Below are 21,170 nucleotides of genomic sequence, written 5' to 3'. Positions count from 1 at the left end.
TAAAAACCCCAATGAGAAACCCATATGTTTAGGTCACGTCACTCAATCTCTCTGTAGTTGACTAAGGCAGTGAAGAGAATGTTACCGTAAGCTAATACTCCAGTGGTTTGCTGTGTAGGATCATGTTTTTTGTCCTCCTGGAATGTGCATTTTGCCTTGTTTATGTATGGCATAGTTTGATGGAAAGCACACTGAGGTAGTTGAATGACTTGCTGTTGACTTCAGCGGGAGCTGGATCAAGGCCTTTTTTCTTAATTTCAGACTCTCTATCAGTTTTCCTTCTCCAGCTGAACACTTTACGATGGCTGAAGCACCCTGATTGTTTGTTTCTGCTTCTTCACACTGCGACTAACACTGAATGCTGCTATCTCCTTGTTTCCCAGTTTCTTTTAAAAATGAAGATAACGTATGCAAAAAAAGTTCTTAAATGTGTCTACCACAGATGTGCCCTAGTTAGAGCTTTTTATTGTTTCCTGCTACCTGATGAGAGCATGTGTGCCTGCCTAGCTAGTTTGAAAGAATAAGCATACCTGAACTGACCGTATGAAAGCAGTGGTGTATTGATTCTGCCTATTCTGGTTTTGTGTGCTCAAAGAACTATTGCCTGTTCTAGAAAGACACTTTGCGATGCTAGGTTTGCATGGCTCCTCAAATGATTCTGCAGAATGAGAAGTGCGTTTGAGTGCCAACACGCTTGCGTTCGCAGCCACCTGAAACTGTGACTCTTCTGCAAAGCTATTTACATAACAAAGATGCTTCACAAATCACACAATAAGTATCTTCTTTCACCCCCCAGTGTTGACGCATCCATTTTTTATTTTATTTGTTCATCCTGCTATTATCTTTCAAATGAGCATAGATGTAGAATAAAACCAAGTTAATTCCATATGAATAAAATAAGCAAAGGGAATAACTCAGGCTCAGGTCTGACATACAAATATTTCATGAAAACACACCACAACTTTTTGTCCTTGTAAGGTTGGATAAATCCAATGCATATACGTTGTCTGTCTTTTGTTAAGTGGAGCCAGCAGAAAAAACCCATTGCTGTTTGCTCTGCTCTCTGTAGAAGGCATGGAAACAGCCTGAAAGATTTAGGGGCCTTTTATAAATGTCCTCAACCCGAAGGATGCTGTAGCCAATGTTATTTGATATAGTTACCTTTCATATGGCAAGTATGTAGGTTTTAATTGCTCTAAAATTAAAGAGAATGAAATGGCCGCTCTAATTTATGAGTAAGTATTGCTAAATTAGAGGAGAATGGATGATGCTTGATCTAACTGCTAACCGTGTGTTTAACAGGAGCATGTATAGACTCCCCTGCAGTCTGTAACTTATTCCTAGAAAATAATTGCTTTTGTTCTTCATTTTTTATTAAAAAAAAAAAAAAGTCCTGATTTCCCCTTCATTCTCTTTAAAAGAGAGAAGGCAATGATTTCCCAAAACCTAATTTGTTTCATTGATTTGGCTCTTATATTGGACTACCACCTTGCTAAATCTCAGGAAAGCTCAGTATCGATCCAATTTGCAAGACTGTCAGGGTCACGTGTTTGTGTCATGCAGCATTTCTAACTGAACTTTTAAAACTGGCAGAAAATAAAACTTACTCAAAGGCTGTCTTAGTACTGACAAAGATCATCTCATTGTTGCCCTAGTCACCCTTGACATATAAATTCTTTGCTGCTTTAACCCGTAATCTGCTTTGATTTTGAATCATCACTTAATTGAAATTTAAGTTCTTGCCATGGCTTGCCAAGATAAACTGAAGTCAGTGCTAAAGAAGGATGCTTCCCCTATATGTAGTTATTATAGGAAGGACATTTAAAACATGTTCGGAAATAGGCTTTTGCTGATGGAAAGTACACGTAATTTTGACGCATTGCTTGATTAATCAGTTCACTTAGTTTGGCCACCTTTGTTTTAAATGGCCCGCAAGAATGTTTTCCTACTTATCAGCTGTCCAAAGGTTTTCTCCTATATTTATACTGTTTTCTCTCTCCTCAGTTTTACCGCATTTCAGTCCTTGCTAAGGTTTTCCTTCCCCTATTATGCCATTTTTAACCCCTTCTGAAAATTGTAGCTATTGTATCTACATGGAGTCCCTGTAAGTTGTTTTGGTTTCTTTTACATTTTCCTTAATTTTTAATATTATAAAAAATGATCGTAGAAGCATGTAAGGAAACACTTAGCCTAGTTTTTTTAGGATGCCTCCTTTCTCTCCTCTTCTAGTGATAACCTGTAAGAGCTTTCTGATTCCCTTTAATACCTTTTATTAACATTTTTTCTTTTTTTTTTTCTCTTGAGCTCTTCACAGCCATTTGCGTTTCTCTTTAATGAGCCCTCTCCTCTCCGTTCTATGTACGTAGATGGTTGGTAGTGCCTGTAGCAGTGCTTCCTGCAATTGGAACGTGGAGTAAGCTCTGAGTTTCCTTAGCCAAAAGTCACTTTTGGCGTCGCCTGGTTAGCATGAGCAGCGGGTACCCAGCGCCCTTTGCAGAAGGAGGACCTTAGGAAGTTTTCAGTCTGAGCAGGGAAGACCGATGCAAAGGTCGAAGGGGTACCTCTCAGGGATGGTAAAGCAAACCACCGTCTCCCTACATGCAATAAGAGAAGCGCCCCCACACCTAAGCTTCACGGAGTATATATGATGTTGGCGTTATTCACATGCTAGTATTATGGATTATTTTCTCTTTGACCATGGAAGTTTTATAATGAAAAGGTACCGCTTCCCAGAGTGATGGCTTTAATCTGCCAGTTAATGCCTGCTAGTTTGGTTTGTTCATTTGGGTACAATCTCTTCCTATCTCAGTCTCGTCACTTAACAACATCTGATAAAAGAAATGTTAGGGAGAAGAAAAGTAATGTGTGTGTGCGTGGGCAACAAAATAATTAATTTGAATTTTACATTTCCTTTATATTAGTCATGCAATTTCTTCACTTTCCTAAATGCACATTTCAGAAAGCATGTTTTATGCCATGCATTAGTTTTGTGTGAACTATTTGTATATTGATATGCACAGTCCTTCAAAAGGGCAAAGCTTGTCCAGTCCTGGATCAGTAACGTCACCATCCAGGCGCCCTATTATGTAGCAAATAGGCGGAAAAAGAGGCTGCTATGATTTAGAAAATACTTTGTTATGAATTATTTGCTTGACTCTATTGCATTTCCAAAATAATGTGAAATGTGCTGATTAAAAAAAAAAAAGAAAAGAAAAGAAACTGGATTAAATAAGTGGATGACAAAATGAATGTGGCAGAAGGCTGGGAAATGAACAGGGTGGTACGGTGAAAAAGAACGTATTTTTATATTCTGTGTCAGCTCTACAAATCCTGCATCGGTATACTATCCTTTCAGACTTTCATGCCACAGCTCTGGAGCTGAGGAATTTTCCACTTTGATTTCTTTCTTTTGCACTATATTCATGCTAGTTCTCCAAATTTGTTCTCTGGAAATTTGATAGTAGTATATAGCCGGTTTTGTGAACCGGCTCCTCCATATTTAGTATGATAATGGGCACCAGTCTTCCTATGCTGTCCTCATACTATTCTGTGTTTGCCTGAATTTGCTGTCCAGCAGTTCAGGGGTATTTGCAGTCTCTTAGGTGGTTTCAGACTCACCCAGAAGTCACAGGACCCTTTGGGAATCTCCCATTTCACCTGCGGGGCTGTTTCAGCGATATTTATTTTTTGGCGTGTACTGTGATGAACACTCCTGTTTGCCAGATTGTGTCTCGTTATTTAGTAAATACGTTACATCTTCTCTATGATAGAAACAGCTGGTTTTATAGTGAATAATAATAATATCCTACTGGTTTTATCCTAACCATTGTTATCTTTGTGTCCACTTTCCGATGACACCTATCTTTGGCGCACCAGTTGGTTTCAGCGATAGATGGCTGATAGACCTTGTGCCAGATTCACTGGCAGACCTTGCTCTGACCCCCCAGGCACATTCAGTAAACCTAAACTGAAAGGCAGAGTTGCAGCTTTAAGGCCTGAACACGCACAGCTATCCCTTTGCATCTCGAGGGCTTACTAGAGACAAGCGCCACGCTCCATTTTTAATTCATCTGTATGAGATCCCAAGTTTTGCAGGTGTGGGAACACAGGGCTATGCCTGTGTGCGTGAGGTGAGATACCAGTTTGTTACAGATGGTCAAAATCAAAGACTACGCCTGCTTCTTCAGCTTTTATATTGGTTCTACACCACAAGCTCGTTATCTTAGTTGTCTAACGGGTGCTTTAGGCACTGCTATTTCAGCACTCCGCTTATCTTTTAGTTAATCTGAAAGGAATTACTGTATGGAGAAAGAACACCATATTGAAAGCAACAGAACCCATTATTGTGGTCAGAAGGGAGATTATTTCATTTGGACCCTTACCTTTTGTGTGTATGTGTTCTTCTAGCAGTTAACAGTGGGTTTGGCATTGCTGAGACACATGGGGCGATAAGCTAAAGAGGACATAAGACGGGTGACCTAGCGCTAATATTTCAGTGATGGACAGCGAAAGAAGGTGATCCTGTTGTTAAAGTATACAATCTTGAGTATTATGTCAATAATGAAAGTAATTGAATCCTAAAAATTGTATTCATGACAGCTTACACAATGAAGAATGTGAATGCTGATTTAATTCCCTAAGTGCACTCATTAGCTTCTGGTAGTTGTGGGGGTAGTAGTTCTGTTGCTCATAGGATTAGCATCAAAATGTGAAACACTTCTTCCAGCACTCCGTGTTACTACCTACCTCTAACGCACCCATCATAATAGAGACTTGGACCCATTCTCTGAAACATAATTCAGAACCGCTCTGATAATACTACTTCATGCAGTTAAAGGAAAATTGCAATGCAAGCCATAGAGCATTATTGCAGCAATTGAGCATTTAGTATCTCTTAAGCTCTTCTTTCATCTGTGCTTTAAAATGTATAAAGTATGTATTTTATGAAGGAAGCTCCCATTTTTCGAAATTAATCCCCAGAGGATCAAAGCTGTAAAATGTTTTCATTTTCTTTTTTTCCCCCCTGTTAAAACCACAGAAACACCAACCTCTAAGGAATGAGATAATGGTTGTACTACCCAGAGTTTTACACTAAACAAAACCTAGAGGTATATGAATGGCAGTAGAATAGGAGACTGCATGTGTGAGAAAGACTGGCATCCATGGTGCATGGTGTGCTCCTGACTGGCGCTTGTGGCTCCTTTCCATCGTCCATTTTTCTGACTTGCACGGTGTGTCGAGTGTTGTGTTTTTACCGCATGTGGAATTACTCGTAGCTGTGTGGACAATGAATGGATGCAATGTTTGTTGCACAGAACGGTGAAGGGGACAGTGGAAAAATACCTGTATTTGTTACTCGTGTTATAAGGGCTTTTCTCTATTGCAGGTCCTTCAGTAGCATTTCTGCGACTCCCCATGTGATGATTCTATTTTAGTGGCTAGAAGTAGGCCTGATACCGTTCTGTCTCATCTACTTTTATTTTCACTTCCAGCAACCTGACATTCCCATCCCACCCCACATCAGGCATGATCCTAAGTCATAAACCAGTAAAAAAAATTGAAGTAGTTCTATACCTTTCCCAAGAATGTCCCCTATCTTTATAACAAATCGGTCAAAATCTCCCTGTTGGTTATATATGGAACTATAAAAAGTTCAGCAGAAAAAAAATTCCATGAAATGTTTTTCTCCCCTTTAAAGAAAAAGAAATAAATAAGATAATTTACCTTGTGCTAGAAGAGGGCTCCCTGTAGATGGCTTTCTGCATCTGTAAGTTTTCCACTGGGACGTTGTACTGCTGTGCAAAGTAACACAGAAAAACAAAAATCCATAAATAAAGCTCTTATACAGTGACTGTAGCTATTGTCATCTCACCAAAACCCAAAATTTGTCTTCAACCAATAATGACATGTTGGGTTTTTTATATAAATAGGTGCTAGCTCCACTGATATATTATGAACTGTATCCACGTACTCCAGAATAAAATTTGATTTTTTTTAATCCAAAACCATTTTTTGTTAGAAATTATAGTTTATCAAATAACTAGAAAATTATATAGATAACCTAAAAAAAAACCCCAACAACCCCTCCAATCAGAATTGGCTTTATATTCTTGAGTCATAAATAATTTTCTTTAATAAGATGTATTTGCTTGTGAAGTATTTCAAGAGTGCCAACTTTACAACATAGATACTTGCAGGTACAGAGCAGTGATACGTGCACTTGACTTTGTCTCTAATAGGTACATGCACACGTGCTCACATTTATTAGTGACTGCTGGTATTTTTACCAACAGCAGCACTCTAAAATAAGGCTTTCTGCGAAGAACTCTTAGATAGTAGTTGTCAGTGTAATGAATAAATGATCTTAGCATGATTTGATGCTTCACATGGGAGAAAGGCTTTTTCTAATTATACATCTTGAGAAAGAGCTATATTTACATACGTAGTTTGTTACGTATGTGGAGCATAACCAAAAGAATTTCGATATGTTCTGTATCTAATTTTTTTTTCCTGATTTTTCAGCTTCCTAGTTAGTTTCATGGTGGATGCTCGTGGGGGTGCCATGAGGGGTTGCAGACATAACGGACTACGAATCATTATTCCTCCGCGGAAATGCACTGCTCCAACGCGAGTGACTTGCCGGTTGGTGAAACGACACAGACTGGCCACCATGCCTCCCATGGTGGAAGGCGAAGGCCTGGCCAGCCGCCTGATTGAAGTCGGACCATCTGGTGCTCAGTTTCTTGGGTAAGGGGTGCCATACGGCCGCAAGGAAAGCGTTCAGTCTATTTTCATCTGTTTGCAAGTTGCACTGAAACGGTTCCTTTTTCAAGACTTGAACAGAAAAAGATGTTTGTAACATATGGTAACAGACCAGTCGTGTGAAATACAAATCAGTTGTTAGTTAACAATTCACAAAGCTTTTACGCCTTTTCCTTTGAAAACGGATATTTTAACCACTAGCGCTAAGGTTAATGTGCTTCCTTGGATATAATTGTTACTCAGTGTTGTGATATTATAGTGGGAAAAGACCCCTTTGCAGCCAGAAAAGGCAGTTCATACTCTATTAAATAATCTGCATATAAGGCACGAATAGCACAGCACTGATCTAAAGCCCAAATGTAACGCCTGCTACATATACAACACAAGTTACAGCTGCTTATTTTAGAGACTTGTGTTGTGTTATCAGTAATTTGGACTATCAGGGAAGCACAGCGCCTTTGATTTTTCTGGGGTTGAAATTGCTAAATTAAGCAATAGGACAACCCTGGAATTTTTTGGCCGTTTCTTTTGTCCTATGCTGCAAAACCCGTAGAAAGATCAGATTTGTGTCTGCTGCTGAGCTTATTTTAGCAATTTTCAGCTGAAAGCAGCAGTTATCCACACTTTCTTTTATTTGTTTTACCAACTGTTCTCCCTATCAACTGTGGCATCCAAAAGTGGATGATTGAAGGAACCCCTTCTATTACAATAAATAGCTTCATTCAGAAATTGTAAAAAAAGTGACTCTGTAAACAGTGATAGTTTAAATCCATTTCCAAACGAATCAGTTGCTTTAAAATGCTATTATAACAAGCAGTCATCAGAGCCACTATCTTCGTTAGTGCTTTTTCTGAAAGATTGAGCTTAGTGAGAGAAAAAAGTCGATTGCTAGTTTTTAACTGCCCACTGCTTTTATGTGGAGTGTGAAAGGAGAACATACCCAAGACGTGTTTTGGCTACTTCACTGTTGCTCTAATCTGGTAAAAAAGCAAGAGCAGTTCTGAAACGCTGCAAATGTGATGCTAAGAGCAAGCCAACCATTCCTTTTGACAGACAGGATACCTCTTGATATCGCAAGTAACAGCAAACAAGCTGGCTAATCAGATGCTTCCTAGCACTTATTCGTTTCACATCTTGGTCACTTTTAAAGACGAGCAGAAAGAAATCCAAAGAGTAGAAGAAATATTGTGCTGTCACAGTCTTCCCATTATCTTTGTCACACACAAATTGACCTTAAGTACGTCTCCCATTCTCTTTTTAATTGTTTCTCTGCCTAATGAGAATGTCTCACCTGAAAGACCAGGATATAGCACAGTTTTATTCATTCTCAGATCTTTGTGCCCTTCCTGCAAGCATTTTCCTAGGTGTTGTACTGGCAGCGAAATCAGAAAGTTACTGTACTGTTTGCAGAGATGCATTCTAAGGTCCAAATCCTGTTCCCATTGAGTTCGCTGCCAAAACTCCCACTGTCTTCCCATAAGCAAGAAAAGATCTTAAATTAACGAACGAATTTTGCTGATTTTGATCACCAAATTGTCATCGCTAGGACGGAACCTTGTTCAGTGTACAGCCTAATTCCACTCTGTGGACCAGACAGTGGCACTGGCGTTCTGGCACAGAAAATACATAAAGTTTATTTATGTTCTTTCTTTCACTGCTGCTTTGGATGTACTCAGTAAACTTCATCTGCCTACGGCTCCTCCCCCACTTAATGAGGGAGAAAGCTTGGTCAGCCGAATCCTTCAGCTGGGGCCTCCTGGGACCAAATTCCTTGGGTAGGAGAGACTTGAAACAAATTGATGGATGCTGACCTCCCCATTCTTCTCCTCCTTCTGCAATATGATTTTTTTATGTCATTATGCCCATGATATTGTCCCTTTCTATCATTTGAAATTTTGTATACCTAACCCTTAGTGGACCATTTTTCAACCCTTGTGGTATGTGGTTTTGTTTTGGTGGTATGTTTGTATCTTTTTCTTGAAGTACTGTGGCCTTCATTTTTGTTTTGGCATGAAATCTTCCTAGTTATGTGCTTGATGTCTGTAGCAAAGCAACCTGGATTGGGACAAAAAAAAGGAATCTACTGTAAATTTTAAGTTGTTTTTCGTATCAAGGACTGGTTAATCAATAAGTTATATGTCGGATACCACCAGTATAATAGAACACATGACATTTACTATGTACATGGTAACCTGTCTGAGTCCTCTAATTAGAGAAGTGTATCTACAAATATATTTGTATTTTCTCTCTTATTTCTAAGAGTATGTATGTATATATATAAATATAGATATATGTACACATATGTGTTGTATATGTGTGTGTATATATATATGGACGCATACATTGATACATCTATTGATATCTGCTTGTAAGGCAACAAGGCAAATTCTTATCTCCTATACTGACATAGAAACCCAGATGATCTCCTCAGACCTCCTTTATCTCTTCCAGAGTGTAAATCAGAAATAAATTCATTGGAATATATAGAATTACAATGAAGTAAAATTCGCACAGGACACAATTGCCCACTGATTGCAATGAAATTGTTCTGATTTGCACTGGTATAAGCGAGATCAGAATTTGTCCCACTATTCATATACGTTACAGTAGATTCTCTTTGAAATGAAGTTGCACAGGTTAACCCAGACAGTAGTGACAACTAAAATGGGCATGAGTTTTTATGAATTTGCAAAACAATTACCAAATTTCTAGCTACGCACTATTATATTATCAAATATCTTTCACACTGTGGAAAGAGGTGAATGTGCTTTTTAATCTGTCCTTCGGCATTTACTGAGTCCCTGTAAAAATCTAATATGTGTTAGTGACCTACTAGTTTAGGATTATGCCAAAGTATTCCAGCGAAATAGGTAGAATTCCAGGTCACTTTGTAGCAGACTGAGTAGAGTTGCTGTTAATCCTGTTTCTTCCTCTCTCCCGTGTGCATTTAATGCGCTGTGTTGCTGTGCCAGGCCTGTGATTGTGGAGATTCCCCATTTTGCTGCTCTGCGTGGGAAGGAGAGAGAGCTGGTGATCCTGCGCAGTGAGAACGGGGACAGCTGGAAGGAGCATTTCTGTGAATACACTGAAGATGAACTGAATGAAATCTTGAATGGGATGGATGAAGGTATCCAGTGTGACATATTTTTTTTCTGTTCCTGCATTACTTCTGTAACTGGGGTTAAGAGCTTTTTACTATTTATTCTATTTAGCACCTGATGCTTGGTCCACCCTGGAATTTCTGACGCTACATTCTCCAGATACTTCATTTCAGTCACACTGGTGCATAATCGTGTTCTCAGTACAGGAGCCAGTGGAAGCACTGTGTACTTGTGCTTACTTCCCTTGCATGATCTGCTGAAGTACTGGGACAAAACAAAATCTACCATCATGAAGTTGAGAATAGATGCTAGACTTATGTTTTTTACTGCTCCTTTTCATAGCGGTAAACGAAAAGCTTCCATAGCAAACATCTTTCCAAAACACGGCAATTACCATACTCATCCTTTGCAAGCAGCTACACGTGTGGGAGGAAATGTCAGTCATGGGTACTTTTGCTTTCTGAGAGAACAGAATGGCCTCGGGATGTCTAGGATCTGCAGAATTTGTTATTAATTTTGATGGCTTTTTTTTTTTTTTTTTTTTTAAAAAGAAAGTAAACGAGCCAACTCATATACTTACAACTGAACTCACACTTTGATACTTTTTTGATTTGGAGTTTAGTTTCCTTGACGCTGCTCCAGGCTGTAGTGTAAACAGGTGAAGTAGGAAGGGTCTTGGACCAATCCCTTTGCTTGTTTGCCTGCTGATTTTGGGGATGTTGTCAATATGTTCTGAGTTTGCTGTCTTAAGCTCCCCTCAGTTAGTTGTTCTGTCTGGCTCCTTTTCCCCTTTGATTTCTAGAAAAAATACTTTTTTAAGTTGGAGTTAAACTGTGAAAAGCTTGAATGCGTTTTGAAGTTCGCCGTGTTGTTTCTACAAAATTCTTGTCCTCTGACCATCTTCTCTTTTGGCCTCAGTACTTGACACTCCAGAGGAGCTTGAGAAGAAACGTATCTGCCGCATCATCACCCGAGATTTCCCCCAGTACTTTGCCGTGGTATCCCGAATCAAACAGGACAGCAACCTTATCGGACCTGAGGGAGGTGTGCTGAGCAGCACTGTTGTACCACAAGTGCAGGCAGTCTTCCCAGAAGGGGCTCTAACCAAACGAATTCGCGTTGGCCTCCAGGTACAATGAAACAAGGCTTATCTCCCCCCCCCCCCAGTGTAAAATCACCTTCTTTGAATGGCGAACCAGCATATTCAGCGTATCATGTTGGATGTTGTTGCCTAGAATGCTTCTAGTAAAAATAATTTAAAAAAAAGAATCCATGCAAAAGTCAAAGCGAGTTGTAAAGCTTTGGGTATTACAGTTAATTCAGATTCCTGTCTGTTAACTGTCTATATGATCTTGGGAAAAGCATCTAATTTTGGTGATGATGATGGTATCAGTGTAGGTCATAGAACAATTTCTTAAATACTTCTTACGAAAGGCATCAGAGAAGTACAAAGTGCTGTAATAACCAGGTCGAACGCACAGGTTCTCAGCGTGAAGTAAACCAGCCTAACAGTTCACTACTGAAAGAGGAGGAATTTTTTCCACTACCTCCATCCCCGCCTCCTGCTGCATGCATCCACAATTTACCTTGGCCAGGAGATCGTGCTTCTTGAAATCCCCTGTGAATAGCTTACTAAAATAGCTCAGTGCTTGCTCTGAGAAAGAAAAAAAAAAAAAAAAAAAAAAGGGGCTGACAAGGGAATTATTTGCTACTGGTTAAGTGAGTTAAATTACTGCTGTAAAGGATCTGACGAGCACCAAGAAGGGGGATAGGAAGAGGAGGAAGGCGTGGGAAAGTGGAAAGAGGGAGGTCTCCACTTCTCACTGTCAGTCGGTTCTTCTGCCTGCAGATTTTCATGGGAAATTTTGCCATTTAGTGTAAAAACTTAAGGGTTTTGTGGCAATATACAGGCCCAGTTCTTTACCTACTCATTAAACTCTTTTCAAGTAACTCTTCTGTTATTGTCTTTTGCTTTGGAAAGGCTCAACCTATGCATACTGAACTTATAAAGAAGATTTTAGGCAACAAGGCTACCTTCAGTCCTATAGTCACGCTGGAGCCCAGGAGAAGGAAGTTCCATAAACCCATCACGATGACAATTCCTGTCCCCAAGGCCTCCAGTGATGGGATCATGAATGGTTATGGAGGCGACACACCCACTTTAAGGTTACTATGCAGCATAACAGGTAGGATGCAAACACTAGAGCTTTTTATGTGCCTCTTGAAATTGTCAGTCATCGTGGGCTGAATATGTTAAACTGATTATACACATGGAAAGCTTGGTGAAAACCTGACTGGGATGAGAGGCTGTGAAAATAAACTATTTTCCAAACAATTACATTATCGCAGAAATAACATTTGGTGTTTGGACTAACAAGAGATGTGTAATATAATCATAGACTTCGGGGTTGGGTTTTTTTTGCTTTTTCTTTACAGTTTGTTTCTTGAGAACCAACATACCTCTGCCTTGCAGTGTAAGTGTAGTACAGACATAATGTTGCAGTATGCTTCAGAGGAAAATATTGGAGTTAAACACTTCATACTTGCTATAACTCCAAAGTGATTAGCGTCTCATTCAATCTCAGTTAAGAGGCAGAAATGAGCTGCATGCATTTATTCTGTTTAGAAGTTTGCGTCTTTTTTAATTTTCAAACTGATTTCAAATACCAACCCAACGTAAGATGCATTACACACTGCGCGGTGCCAGTGAGTCGTTCCGGAGAACAGGTGCTTTTACAATTTCTTGATACGAAGGTGTTAGGTAGCTCCTGAAATACCAGAAACAACATCTGGTCAACAAAGAAGTGTTTGCATTTCCAAGAGAGTGAAACAATGTTTATTTAAACAGAGAAGAATGGTGTCCTCTGTAAAGAGGAATTTGAGTAAGTTTCTTGGAAGGACAGTAAATCTACAAGGATCCTTTAGAAAACTTCAAAAGGGAAATTAGGTCCAAGAATGCTTCACCAAAAGGAGAAAGGAGGTATTTCCTGAAAACGAGTATTCCTGTACAGACACAACTTTGTTTAAGGTTTGTGTAAAGACTGTGCTACGTGGTCAAATGGATACCTAACAAGTCAGCTGTATATGAGAGGAGGGACAGACACACATTCTGATTTAACCCTGGTTATGCATAGTTTTTCCTTTAGTTCTTCATATTGTTTTATAAATATTCATAACTGCTGTTAGAAATAAGCACTTCTAGTTCTGTTTTCTGTAAGCTCAGTGTGATTTTAAGGTAACTAGAAACCAACTGGACATTCTTCACCAAAAGGTGAGGCAGGGACATATATTGAAGAACTTGAAAACACAGCTGCAGGATGACAGATTGTGCCCACATTTTCAGCTGCATGGGCCAAATAGGAAGCTGGCAACGTCCATGACAAAGGGGGCCGAAACACTTAATAGACTGATAGAAATCCAGAAGGCTGTCTATTGTACAGCGTGGTATGGAGGTGCACGTTTCAACTGTGAGGTCTTCCAGGGAGCTTGTCAGACACAAATTGTTTCACAGGTTTTCACAGCAATGTGCAAAAGAAATTTCTTAGTTATGTACATTCTGGACCTGAGTCATCTTATTTGAAAAAGATTATAGAAATCATAAATTGTAGTTGTCACTATTAGTAACATTACTATTGTTTCCCAAGTGTAACAATATAGGTTTAACTGCGCTATATCTGGACCAGTTTTGCCCCACATATGTGAATAGCCTAGAACGAACAAAAGTAATTGCTGATAAATTACATCTCTCCCCCCAGAATTCTAGCCTCTTTTAACATTTCCGGAGCTGTGCTACAGGACTCATCATTTGAAAATCATTTGGGCACTTTGTTTTCTCAGGGGAAACCCATAGAATCCTACTAGCATTAGTGGAATAACGTGGACCTAAGGAGAAGGCATGTCTGGGATTATTACTGGTCTCATAGCGATTAAAAACTCCGAAGAATGTAAAATATTTCTTAGAAGCAAGAAAGCTGCAGGCTTGCTTGGTTTTAATTTTTTTTTAATCTCTATCATTTCAGGAGGAACCACCCCTGCCCAATGGGAAGACATCACTGGAACCACACCGCTGACATTTGTTAATGAATGCGTTTCCTTCACAACAAACGTGTCTGCCAGGTACCTATACAACAAACCACGAGTTTTACAGTGCCACTTGCAAGTGCATGTATTTTTTCAATAAATATGTCTTTTAAACTGTTTTAGTTTATATAGTAGAAGGAACATAGATATTTTGTCTATGCTGTGAACCAATTGGCAAGGTATTTTGGAAGCCCTGAGCCTCCTAGCCCAGACGGATGCTGTACAAGAGCTGTAAGCACTACAGTCCTTACCAGCTGCGGAAAGAAATTGATGTTCTTGTCATTTTTATCTCGGCCATTAGTCCTTTGCGGTCAGCACCTGCTATGATCCCAGAAAAGAATTAATGACATACTTATTTTTCTGAAATAGTAATCTGAGGGACAGTTCAATTTTCAGGTAGTTAGAAAAAATCTGGTTTCATTTTGAATACCCCTTCTCTCTCCCAGATGCAGAAATATGTAAATTTCCATGGAAACAGAAACCCCTTATTTGGGTAGCTCGTTATACATCTTATAAAAGATGTCACTTCCAGAATATCCAACAAATGAGAAATCAAGCAGAAAGGCCTGTAGGTGTGCCAAACTGTGATCTAGAAGAATCTCTTCCAACCATCTGTTCTTGTGATGAGATTCAACTGCTGTCTTTCTGAAAACAGAATTTCATATTAAAAAAAATAATATATACACACGTATGTATGTATTTTAGTTTGTATACTGTCCATGATTTATATCACAGAAATGCTCCAAAATCTCCTTCTCTGTAACAGGAGATGCACTCCATGACCTGGAAAGTATTAAATTTAGGGTGTGTAGTCTAGCAAACAGTTACAAAAATCTTGGATAACTTGCCCATGAAAATCAATGAATTTCCTTCAGTACAAGCATTCAGTGTCCAGAGCAGTTCCTACTATTAGATTAGGTTTGCTATTTAATGAAATAATTTATTCAGTGTTAAAGTGAGTTCAGCTCTTGCAGTTCAGTCTACAGTATAACTTTAACATTAGGTGAAATAAAATATTCTTTTTCTATACTTTCTCAGTTCCAAAATGGCTTTCTTCCCGTTAAGGTCGAAGCTTTGCTTACGTACATTTCTTTTCGGTTCCACTAAACATTTTTCTTTAACAGCAGTCACCACAAGAGGGAGATCTTAAAGTGGGTTTTAGCTCTCATCTGCTACCTGCAGTGTTCTGTTTAAAGGGGTAAATTAAAGATTAATTTAAGAACCAGATGTGGAGACTAGATGCAAAGTTTGAGAGGTCAAAGCCCCTAAAATTGTGAGGCCCCAGCAGGGCTACACATGAAATACAGCCAGAATGAGGGTGACCGTTTATGGAACTGCAATCCATATTACTAGTGGATGTTTCCTAATGATGTTTCCTAATGTTTCCGGATGATGACATTAAAATTGATTACTATTGCTGGTGTTCTGTGATATAGGCAGGGTCCAATGTAGAGATTTTAGTGTGTTCTAGCTCTTCTTTTTAATCTAAATGATTAAATTCAACAGACTACTTTAACCCAAACATCACTTTAAATTCTTTGGAAGTTAGAAAATGGGATTTTTCATGTATTTACAGTCAGAGAATTAATTACCTTCTTTGCGGAAGGACAAATTAACTTGAATTTCTTCACTTGTGTCCCGGTCTAAAAGTGCATCTACCCTTGTGCCCTGCTGAGAATCAGCTGATTCCTGACTGTGTGCTAGTCACAGTAACTTGTTTCTGTCTGGTTAAATCATTAATGATGGAGAACAATTTTCCCATTCATAAGACTAATTCTAATGAGCTTGGGAAAGAGATACATTTGTGTAAAAGACATGTGAATTAAACTGCAGACTTTGAGGCATAGCTGTTTTCCATTTCCTGAGCTGCAGCTTTTTTAAAAATTTAGTATCTGTTTGGGCTTCTGAGCCCCTGGTGTATGACAGCAAATCGTTTGAGCATATGGTGATTTCTCAGAGGATATAGCCTCTCCAGTTTGAGTCCAGCATAGCACAGCTCTCCCACACATGAAAAGGCAAGTATCAGTATGCAGAGCCTTTATGTACCAAACATGCTTTCTCTCTTTCAAATGTCATCAGCCTGTTTTTTAACCAGTGTGTTTGTTAAATGTTCTAAAGATAAGCACAGCATGAAATTCGCTATTATTCAACTGCAGATGAGTAAGACTAGAGAAGTCACACTTGAGAGGTATGCTTTGTGGGTTATAATACCATGTAATCTACAGTAAGTAATAAGCCCCCTGTAGATTATATGAGCTTTTGAGGTGTCTTTGACCTCTCATGACTTCCATCTCCACCCTACGGCTGTCAAACTCAAGCATGCTTTGCACCCACACAGTGAATTTTATTTAAAAGAAATGTCATCAGCTCCACGGAGAAACTAAACAAAGTGATATCTGAGAAAGAAGGCAATACGTGTTCCTCCTTGTAAAATGCTTGGTGCATTTCTGCTGTTACATTTTGGGAGCAGAAGGAAAATTATTTTCAGCGGAAGTTGTTATCTTTGCAAAATAGCAATTCAGTTGTCTTGACAAAGGTATAAGGAAATTCTGTAAATTTTTATTACCGGGCAATGTTGTCCTGGCCTGAATGGCCCAAAGAAAGGGTAAAGAACCTGTAGTTTTCAGTAAAGAGGAGGGTCATTTTTGACACAAGGGGACCTGTTCTGGAAGCTGAAGTTCTAGACCTGAGTTGCAACACTGGTGGTATGTCTTAGGTAACTGTGTACGTTTGATAAGTTTTGAGGTGGTTTGTTCCAATTCACGCACACTAGCAATACTTCATAAGAGGCAGATGTTCATTTGTAATAATTATTTTAGTGAAATCAGACAACTTATGACCTTAGCCTGTAATCTTAAAGTATTTCTCTGTCATGGTGGTACCTGAATGAGATAGCAGTGGCAGCTCCTGGCCTCACGCCATGCAGAGGAAGTCATTTATTCCAGTAGTATTTGCCTGTTGCTTTGAACATGTTTATGTTTGACTTGGGGTACTTGTGTCCCAGACTGGGAACCGCTGGTATAGCAGATTCAGCATATACATTAGAAAGATGCTGTCAGTAAAACGGCATGTTAGAAACCATGATGAAAAGCGAGTCAGTCGTGATCACAGCCTCTGTGAGGCAAAGGTAGTAGGAATCGGATGTGGACACATCAGCTTTCAGGGTCTTCAAAATATAATATGGCTTGGGTATAGAAATATATATATATATATATATATAGCTGCTCTTCAATATGCATAACAAAAACTTGCTACAAAATCAAAGTTAAATGTCCCTGACTAAACACATAAGAATAATTTCTGATTTTGCATGCAGTGTTATACTGGACAAAATCATTTACATTCACCTAAAGACCCTCAGTTTTTGATATTGTACGTAAGGAATGTACTGCGAACCTTTAAGCTAGATGGTAGAAGAAAAACAAGTGTTTTGGGCAAGGCAGCTTTATATTTCACCTGTTAGAGATGGAGGTCCAAGAACAGACTGAGGTATTAGCAACGCATGCCAAAAGCCGTTTCGGTCTCCCGCTCCTCATCAATAAAACTCAGGAAAATTTCACAGCATCCCCGTCAGGTCAGAAGTTTGTCACAGTTCACTGACACCCGAGTGTGGTGTGATGACGCACACAGCACTTAACAAACAGGAAATTGTCCAATGCCGAGGAAAATTTCAGGGGACTAATGAGAAAAGGATGAAATTGCCCACTCTATAGTTTAACGATTTAGTCATAACCTGGAAGAGAAATGACAAGCTCGGCGTATGACTAGATAAAAGCAATTCTAGTAAGATTTTTGTGGGACATAACTCTCTTCTGCATCATCAGATGTTTAGCAGCAACCAGCTGTCAAAAAGAACCCGTATTTCTCTAGATGAAAGGCATATATTGCATAGTCACAGTTAGGGGGAAATCAGAACTGTACGCTTCCAGTACACCCTTCTCTACTTATATGCTGCATAGAAATCAAATAATGACACGTAATGAACAAGAACAAATTCAGAGACATTTGGGCAGCTCTAGAAGAGTGATGATAAGATTAATCACCATTTCAAGCATCATAGAAACCATTGAAAGTGATGGAAAACAGAGACCACTGAGCTTATTCTAGAAGAGATTTATTTCTTGGTAAAAGGCAGGAAACATTTGATCACATGTTGTCAATATAAGGAATCAATTCGGATGAAAATGAAGTTTAGGCCATAGCCAACTTGTGATTAGAAGAAAAAACATTTATTGGATGCTGTGCTGAATTTCCAGAATTGCTTGATTTTGGTAAGCCATCAATAATTGTTTAAGTATTATAAACATACTTACAAATGGAATATATGTATTTCATAAACACAAAAATATGAAAAGGTTTATGTATTTAAATCTTCAGAGAAGGTGTATGAGACTGTTTGCCAGAGGACAAGTGAACTTCTTAAAGCCTTTACAAGCCAGTCAGGTACCTGGAAGCAAACAAGCTTCCAGCTGAGCGAGATCTTATCAGAACGGCAAACAATGGCCTGGAATTTGTGCAGCAGGAGACTCGGTGAAGGGTTTGCATCTGGTATTTAGGAGACTAAGTTCTGGTGCAAATGCTTTCCCTCTTGATTTTGCATCATGCTCCTAAACGCATATGGGGTAGCATGAGCATTCTGAGGCTATTCTTCCCAAATGGTAATTCTTTTTTTTACTTTATTCTGACTTGTCATATACAATTGGTGTGGTTACCAGCTAATGCTGCCAAGAGGAGAAAACATATCATTTTCTTATTTAAATCTTTCTGTGCTGATTACACAACTCTGCATTTTCTTTTACAGATTTTGGTTGATAGACTGTCGACAGACACAAGAATCTGTTACTTTTGCTTCCCAAGTGTACAGAGAGATTATCTGTGTCCCCTACATGGCCAAATTTGTGGTGTTTGCCAAATCACATGATCCCATTGAAGCACGGTTAAGATGTTTTTGCATGACAGATGACAAGGTGGATAAAACTCTAGAACAACAAGAAAATTTTGCTGAAGTTGCCAGAAGCAGGGATGTAGAGGTACTGTACAAGAATCTCAAACAGTTTTCTCCCTTTTCAAATGTCTGTTTCTAAGCTAATATTTTCTGCCTTTTATCTGCCACAAGTACTAGAAAAATAATAGTGCCAACAAATCTTGTCATGATGCAGTATCATGCATCACGATAAAATGGAAACTTTTACTTCTGTGAGATGTAAGGGAAAAGTAGTTGCCAGATAGGAGTGATGAAATCGTGTTCCCAAAGGGCAATTGCTGATCTCTTAGTCCTCAGTGGTGGTGGTCCGCAGTGATTACTTAGTTTTAATTAGCTCTGTAGCAAACTGCCAGGAGACACCTTGAATTTTTTAGTTACTAACTTCCTCTTAGAGGAATGTCTGAGTAAAGATGAGTTTTGAGGGTGTGTTGTTCTTTGCTGAACTGTTATGTTCCCGACCCTGATACTAAGTGGGTGTTGCGAGAAAAGCAGAGATAGTCAAAGCCAAAAAGGACAGGTAAATCTCAACTTCCAGTAACTCCACAAATGAATATCACTAACCAAAAAGGCAGTCAGCAGTAGTCCTGTTTTGTCAGCATCTTTGCATACCAAGAAGTTAAACTAGCAGGTTTGATTAATATTCTGCTTTACAAAACAAAAATTACATCTGTTGCTGAACAGGCAAAAGCTTTCCTATGTGGAATCCAGCAAACTGCCTGCTAAATGCAGTTTTTCTGGCTCTGTCAGCTTCCCCAGAAGGGATGACAAATTGAAAGTGCTTTAACTACATGCATGGCATATTCATCTGCTCAGTATGGTCTCTTTTCCATGAGAATCCCGCCTTTAAAAAATTTGTCCTCACTGTTCCTGAAGCTCTGACAGGCATTTCCTGAGCAGAGCAGCTAGATAAAATATGGGCTTATAGAACTGAATGACAAGGCTGAATTTCTGGAAAGTAAGGATGAGACGTTAATGTATTGGCAGTTTGAAGGCAGCATCTCCAAAACTGGTAGGCTGAGATTTAAACGTGTGGAGAGCCCATAACAATAGCAATCCAAACATGTGGGCAGTATCGTTATATAGGCATTTCAGAGAGGCGTTTACCTGAGGCCTGACTTTCAAAAGCTCTAGGCCTTTACAAATCCAGCTGAAATAAATAGGATCTACTGATATACACTGTCTTTGCCTGCTGCACCGGACTGTTTCAAGTAGATAAAACACATAGGTAATCTAATATAGAATGTTTTTGCATTGGTAAAAAGGTCCTCTGCAACTTCATGATATTCCCAGACTGGCTTATTATCCTACCTGTAAAAACAAGGACTTTTGATTTGATTGCTGAAGAAAATATTTCTTTGACTGTTATGATGAGGCCAGGTTAGCAAAGTATGTGAAAATTAGAGCCAATAAAAAATCCAGATTAAAATAGAATTTGCCCAGATTCATGACACTGAATACTCTTTTTGTCATTTATAGTGTCACGCTATTGTTATTGAATTAACAGTGTATTCCGTTTGGAATGTAATAATCTGAAAGGGTTCCACAGATTTTAGGTAACGGTATGTAACAAATCTTGTAAATGCTGACAAGTCCTACCAACTTAAGAAATTGATCAAAACTACTGTGGAATAATGCTTAAGAAGAAATCCTAACCACCCGACTGTGATCAATTGCTGCTTTGCTTCTTTTTCATTTCCAATAGGTATTAGAAGGAAAACCCATCTATGTTGACTGCTTTGGTAATTTGGTGCCACTAACAAAGAGTGGGCAACATCATATATTCAGTTTTTTTGCCTTCAAAGAAAATAGACTTCCTCTGTTTGTTAAGGTAATGTTATAATATAAGCTATGGATTGTATTTTTATTTTTTGTCTAGTTCTGAGTTTACAGTAAACTCTAGCAGACTGAAGAACAGTTCCAAATTATGTTATGATAATGGATTAAATGTTGGCTTGGGTAGTCAAAACAACCAGAAGTGGCTACCTCAAATTCAGTAAAATTTTTCTCTAAATATAATTATCTGTGCCTATGTTCTGCTATATATGCTTGTGTCCGCAGCATTCTTTCAGACACACAAAAATGGTGCTTCTAGGAATCCTGTTCTCTACCTAGTCATCTAAAGAGCTGATCAAGTTTGATCTTGTTTGGTTTTCTGTATCGTGGTTCAATGTATTGTAGGAAAAAATGCGGAAGCTGCAAAAAAGTGTTCAGAAAACATTGTAGAATTGGCAGAAATCTATCAA

The 21,170-nt window shown here is 38.8% G+C and overlaps 1 protein-coding gene across 8 annotated transcripts in view; it reads left to right on the top strand.

Annotated features, from left to right (window-relative positions):
• ANK2 (ankyrin 2) overlaps positions 1-21,170 on the top strand; it is a 380,502-nt gene that overhangs the window by 322,826 nt on the left and 36,506 nt on the right. For all 8 annotated transcript variants that reach the window (XM_087737387.1, XM_087737386.1, XM_087737390.1 and 5 more), the window contains 8 exons: positions 6,523-6,747; positions 8,439-8,537; positions 9,735-9,889; positions 10,782-10,993; positions 11,845-12,049; positions 13,883-13,979; positions 18,745-18,973; positions 20,630-20,755. In XM_087737387.1, the coding sequence (XP_087593513.1) occupies positions 6,523-6,747; positions 8,439-8,537; positions 9,735-9,889; positions 10,782-10,993; positions 11,845-12,049; positions 13,883-13,979; positions 18,745-18,973; positions 20,630-20,755 (1,348 nt within the window). The remainder of the gene's footprint in view (positions 1-6,522; positions 6,748-8,438; positions 8,538-9,734; positions 9,890-10,781; positions 10,994-11,844; positions 12,050-13,882; positions 13,980-18,744; positions 18,974-20,629; positions 20,756-21,170) is intronic.

The sequence above is a fragment of the Nipponia nippon genome, unplaced genomic scaffold (genome assembly GCF_047370975.1).
Source record: "Nipponia nippon isolate SJK-2023a ecotype South Korea unplaced genomic scaffold, ASM4737097v1 scaffold_6, whole genome shotgun sequence".
NCBI classification, from domain to species: Eukaryota; Metazoa; Chordata; class Aves; order Pelecaniformes; family Threskiornithidae; genus Nipponia; species Nipponia nippon.
The sequence above is the reverse complement of the archived record's forward strand: the minus strand, read 5'-3'. Positions and strand labels throughout refer to the sequence as shown.